General features: G+C 36.5%; 1 protein-coding gene across 1 annotated transcript in view; it reads right to left on the bottom strand.

Annotated features, from left to right (window-relative positions):
• Positions 1-5,544: 5,544 nt before the first annotated feature.
• LOC105227652 (dynein beta chain, ciliary) overlaps positions 5,545-6,515 on the bottom strand; it is a 50,571-nt gene continuing 49,600 nt past the window's right edge. The window contains exons 34-35 of the mRNA XM_049447787.1: positions 6,083-6,277; positions 5,545-5,765 (exon numbers count right to left, since the gene is read on the bottom strand). Of these exons, the coding sequence (XP_049303744.1) occupies positions 5,666-5,765; positions 6,083-6,277 (295 nt within the window). The 3' untranslated portion in view covers positions 5,545-5,665. The remainder of the gene's footprint in view (positions 5,766-6,082; positions 6,278-6,515) is intronic.

Raw genomic sequence — 6,515 nt, 5'->3', positions numbered from 1 at the left:
GTGACACGGCGATTCGTGCTTTGGTCTGGCATTAGCTGGCCCAGTCACATATTGCTGGAGAGAGATTTTTATGCGAGTCATTTGTATGTTTACGCGAAAGTGTTGAGAGCTTACTCATATCAGTCGCCAGCGTGCTTATGGAAATTTTGTTAGAGTCATAAGCGTACGGTCTGTAAGAAAGTTTCGTTTTTTCTCTTTTTTTCGAATTTATTGCACAACCATACATCTAGCAACTGTATATTGTTTTATGTGTATATATGTATATATATATATATGTATATATTGACATACCGGTCTTTTCCGCTTTAAACTGCGAGTGTATTGCTGTTGCCCACACACACACACTTACATTCATATATGTATATTGGTGTATTTATTTAGCTTTAGATAAACAAATAGTTTATCTGGCGTTTTATATAAATAACTGTACAAAGTGTATATTTGCTTTTTTATCATTTTTCTATGTCATGTTCATACGTGTACTCCACCCACTTCACCTTTAAAAAAACGTTACTCAATTTCTTTGTGGGCTAAAAAGGGGCACGCATCCAATGCGTGCGTTCATGTGAATTTCGTTTGCCTTGATAATGAAAAATTCTATATTTATGCATACATATTTACGTACACTTACTATGTACATAATACGTAGCTGTGTACGTCCGGTCTGCGCACGGGACGCAGCCACCTATTAGTTACTTTATGACGTCACTAGACACTAATACTTGAAAGCTCATAATTACTGGCAATAAACTGACGCATATGACCCCGTGAGGTTAGGGCCCCAGTTTCTGTTTGGTTTGATACGTCGGCGTTTTTTAAGATTCTACATAGAATTGATTAAATTTTTTGGAAAGTTTTCCGTTTGCCATAAGTTCGGCATGGATCAGCTGACTATTTACCTATATCACAAGAGAATTCATTCACGCTTCGAACACACAACTTTCAGTCGAAGTGTTCGCTGGCCTAGCGCCTGCATACATCGCTACAAAGACGGCGATAGTGTGATTTACACTGCCTAGAAAGAGTATTCATACCCAGAAGTTGCTATAAGCACGTGAGGCATGATTTGCAACTAAAATAGTTGATAAAAGGCTAAGCGGTAGTTTTTAAATGATTTTTTTTTTATATAGAATGGAGTGGGGGTCTTCCTCTTCCTCTGCTTCCCTCTGTGGGTTCTTCGAATACTCTCAGAGTTGGAGTGTTTTCGTCCATACCTAGCCAGCGTAGCCGCTGTCTTTTAATTCGCTGAACTATGTCAATGTCGTCATATATCTCGTACAGCTCATCGTTCTATCGACTGCGGTATTCGCCATTACCAATGCGCAAAGGACCATAAATCTTCACCAGAACCTTTCTTTCGAAAACTCGTAACGCCGACTCAGCAGATGATGCCATTATCCGCACCATATAACATGATGGGAATGATGATGGACTTGTAGAGTTTTTCCTTTGTTTGTCGAGAGAAGACTTTACTTCTCAATTGTCTACTCAGTCCAAAGTAGCACCTGTTGGTAAGAGTTATTCTGTCGTTGTTGTTTCGTTGTTGCTGTTAATACTTTTTCCAATATAGAAATTATTTACGACTTCGAAGTTATGACTGTCAACAGTGACGTGGGAGCCAAGTCACAAGTGCGACGACTGTTTTATTTGATGACAAGTTATATTTCGTCTTGTCCTCGTTCACTACCAGACCCGTTTTGCTTCACTTCCTTATCCGGTCTGGAGAAAGCAAAACTAACGCCGCGGGTGTTGCGGCCAATGATATAAATTCAGCAGTCGTATACACCGAGATTACTTACCTTCAAAATATAACGGAGCGGTTTAATTTTTGATGACTTTGCTGGTTAAAAATAAAACTGAAACTGATCGCGAAATATGTAGGAGGTGAAAATATTTTGTTAGGGTCTCAAATGGATTTTTATGTATTTCTAGCTCAACATTCTTCAATAAGAGATTGTAAAACCTTCAAGTTGTAACATTAACTTTGATCTCAACCCCCGTATAGTAAAATTATCGCAGCAACTTCCTGTGAAATTACTTTCTCAATTTTTGTCTACCCAAAATTTCCTCTGAACGCACGGTATTGAATTTCGCTCACGATTTGGGTACTCTCCTGACGTTACTAGACGTAATTTTCTACATAAGAACTCGACAAGACCTTCTTTCCCATCTTCAGCGTTTTTTTTTAATTGATAAGTATACACATATTTTTCGCGCTCACTGTCTATAAACATATTTAAAAATCATACCCGTTATTTGCATTTATTTTTATTTGTGTCAGTGTACATAATTTTGTTGCTATTTTGCAAATGTGATTTCACAAGTTCGTCAAAAAAATATTCATTTGGCGGCTAGCCAGGGAAGTGCGATGACTTAGCGTGCCTGAATTTGCATATTTGCCGACAAAAGATTTGACAGCGAGTTTATATACTCGGCTGAATGTACATGACTAGCGTCTATGTACTGTAAATAGCTGGTTTCAACTACTTATTGATGAATATTTTTAAATATGTACGTATTGGAATTTGTAGTGTAGGCGAAGCTGAATGGGTACTCATTCACTGATATGTACATATATATGTATATGCATTACTCATTAACCCATTCTGGTGAACCTGAACGACCACTGGCTGTGAGTTCGGCGCTGGCAGTGATGAAAAAAATCAGAAAACGTTTTGTTATATAGAAATTATTCCGCTCACGCCAAGTCACGTTTTTACAATGTAACATTTTTAATACGACAAGTTGTTCCCCGACTTAGTCACTCTGCAACGGAACAAGTTTTTTGCTTGAAATTTTTTGAATTCAATGAAATTACTATTACATCTTTCATAACGTTGTTACTCGGCTTTGGAGCATATATGTAAAGTGTGTCGTGAGGTTACGAACTGTCACATTTAAGAGACTACAAAGGCTTTCGAAGGAGGTGGGAGGATTTTTCACAAAAAAACATTGAGGAGACATTATTTATAACGAACTGTCCAAGTGAGATCTCTGATAGAATTGATCTCTTAACCTAACCTAACCAAACATAGCCATTTAATACATACATATGGCTATCTTAGGCAGACGCATACATTCCATGTGCTACTTAGAGGAATCTGCACGATATCACTAAGGACAATTTGTAGGGAAAAGTGGAGTAAAGAGAGGTTAGAAAGTTAAATTCAATAAATTAAAGACCAGCACGTCCGAGACTTACAAAAAGTGTACCGAAAAAGCGATATCAAAAATTTCTATTTGAAAGAATGAAACTGCTTTTTAAATTTTTTCAGTCGAACGAAGAGTTCGTTGAAATAATTTTTGTATTCCCACCTATATACATAGTTATCCATATATTTCTTTGAAATACTATAGTATATTGATGAATAAGAATTCCTTGTCCCAATTTTGTTTCGCTAAATCTTGCACTGAGTGTATTTACGAGTATGTATATTTGAACTTACAAACACACATGTATCCCGTCAGAACTTAGGTACTACTTGTTGATCACACAAAAAAATTTATAAATGTAAAGGGTGATCCATTTCGGGGCTTTCTACTTTTTTTAAGAAAAAAAATATAATGAGAAATGTTTCTTATCATTCGAAAAACTTTCTTTGGTTCGATTGGTAACTGACTAATGACATGATGATTTGCTTCAAGTTCTCAAACGATATGCGGACTTTAGACTTTACATAACGGTGGATCACGATCTTGGTAGTCAATCCACCGTCCCAATCCGTAAAATCTGCTCACTGAAGTGTTCTCTCAATAAATCCATTGATTGATGCGGTCGTGTTGAAACCAAATATCGCCGAAAGATCCAATTTCAGGCATCAAATACTTAGTCAGTTATCATTGCGGTCGCCATTGACGGTTTAGTTCTCACCGACATCATTTTTGAAGAAATATTGAATTCCACCGGCCCACAAACCACACCAAACCGTTGTTTTTTCTGAATGAAATGGCAGCTTCATGTTGCTCTTCGTCCCAAATGCCGCAAATATAGTCCAGTCATTATAGTAAGTTCACCTCGGAATTCGAGATACACAGCTGTAAGTCTGTAAATACTTGTATATTGACACCCTAAAGTTGTCTCAAAACCTACATATGGTAGGTATACTCTACTCGGACTGACGTTTGAAACAACATGGCGCATTTTTGTCAAGATCTTAAAAACGTCGGATCCTTTTGGAACTTTTTAAGAGATCATAGAGCGAAGCGATGTCGCTTGGGAAGGTAGAGTGGCTTCAGTTTTGCACTAGCTGTATTTTGTACGCTTTCAATCTAAGATCTCGACAAAAATGCGTCAAGTCGTTCCATACGTCAGTCCGAGTTGCTGCGAACGGCGCTGCTATATTTTCTTCACTGCGTATTGAGCGTGGTCTATTCAGTGGAATATTATCTAGTAATGAATGCTGGGTCTCAAGATGGATGATGGTTACGCACAGTACGACGATTATGTTGCTCAGAACTTGAGCGAAATGCCAAACATTACTAACATGACAGCTTGACACAACTCACATGTGATCTGCCAAAAAAGGCTATTGAAAAAAGTACCTGTACTTGGATCACCCGTTACACACGTACGTATCATATATTGTTATTGTTGTATAAATAATATGACACACACAACAAAATCGCTTTAAATTAACATATACATACTTGTTTCTTCTGTGTTTGCGTCTATAAACATAAATTTCGAAAAATTCCTCGATTTTATTAGGCTAGGAATTAGGTCTTATTTTTTATGAATGTTTTTTTTGTTATCGTTCTAAAATAAAGAGGAATTTTTTGCTAAAACATGCATACATTTCGTGTTGTCGAGACTGTAGGACGCGTTTATGGTTCATGGTCTCATCGAATAAATATTAAAGCATAAATATGAATCACAATCACAAGAAATATATAAGAAGTATATTTCTCTTCTCTCAGCTATTCCACGTTGAATTTCAATCTTCTTGCAACAATGTCATTGAGTCCATCTAAATGTTCGGTAGAGTGATCGTGTGATTATGATGACAAACTCGTGTCGGAAATATTTTATCTTCCGGTGGAATACTACTTTCGAAATACAAATATTTTTCACGATTTTTAATTATAGCACAGACGGGCAAAATTAATGACTCTTCAAGTTTCAAGTACCTACAGTCGCCACCTAAAATCCTCCACTTGACTTACCATATATTTAAGTTCATTCATATGCCTTCAACTGTTATTGTCGTGATAATTATTGCACCGTTCGTAATCTTATCACTTCCTAAATCTTTCGCAAAATGCTTCATTCAAATCACGTTTCTAAAACATGTACCAAGTTGGATATAACACTTAATTCCCAATTGGGTACGTACGAGATAGTATGACATAATGCTAAACTTAAATGTCAAACACATTAAATAAGAGCTAGACAGCTGGTTTGATAGACATCCCTCTAGGAAATCTTCTGCTTCGAAAAATCATTGCATATTTGAGTAAAGCTTTGTGAAATCTTGAATCCTTTGCATTCAATATTATGAAGTACTGTGTCTCGCATTACACTTTCAAAGAATATAATCGGCTTTTGTTTCTCAAAAATTGTATTTTGGTGTACCCAAGGTAAAACACAGTGCTGATAATTATTGAACAATATTAAGCGTGTCTAAAAAGCCTCTTTAATAAGTAAAACGATCACTGATTTCCTGCTTCATGGCTGCAGTAATAGGGCCACTCCACCAAGTATCCATTTGGCAGGTCGTTCGCGGGTCTTTAAATTAAATGTCCACACATAGGTGCTGCCACGTAATCTGTAATTAATTAAATATATTCTAAAGTTACTAAAAAATATTAGTTAGAACTTCATTTTCATTATTAAAATAAAAAAATTGTATATTTTTCAAAATCTATCGAATTCCCACACCTAAAATAAAGCAAAGTCGCACACCCAACACACTTAATAGCGGCAAACGACTATGTTTTCGTAAAATACTCTCTTACTCTTTAAATGTCAATCATCTTTCTGTAAACTATATTAATCTCTTGGCATTGTCAGTATTCACTACTACACTTATGTATAATATATTTGTACCATTATAACCTCAAAATATATGTAAATGTGTGTTACCTTGTCTTGTATAGCGGGCACTCATAACAACGCTGCGATTCTTGTTTCTCCTGCACAATAGATTTTATATAAATGACCGGCATGGCACAGAGCAGCTCCTTCGGCGGCAATGGCACAATAGAATTAAGCTGACAATCCCAACTGGCGCCATCCAGGTAGAGCGCATGCACGAGTGCACCTTCAACTGGGGGTAATCTGTGCAAAAGACGATGAAAATGCGTATAAAAGAGACAAACTTGTTGGCTCGTGAATGAAATGAGAGAACTAAATGGCTCTTTACAAAGTTAGTTTTTATTACAAATAGAGAAGACCTACATTATTTTTAAAGTACCTGTAATCTTGTCTACTTATATTCGGTAAGAAGCATAGGTAGACAAGGGATTAGCTTTTTATCTTAACAAACTTGCAGTTATTTTAGTCGCTCACGACTCAG

Source organism: Bactrocera dorsalis, chromosome 2, assembly GCF_023373825.1.
Source record: "Bactrocera dorsalis isolate Fly_Bdor chromosome 2, ASM2337382v1, whole genome shotgun sequence".
NCBI classification, from domain to species: Eukaryota; Metazoa; Arthropoda; class Insecta; order Diptera; family Tephritidae; genus Bactrocera; species Bactrocera dorsalis.
Note: the sequence above shows the minus strand (reverse complement) of the source record. Positions and strands in the feature narration are given on the sequence as shown.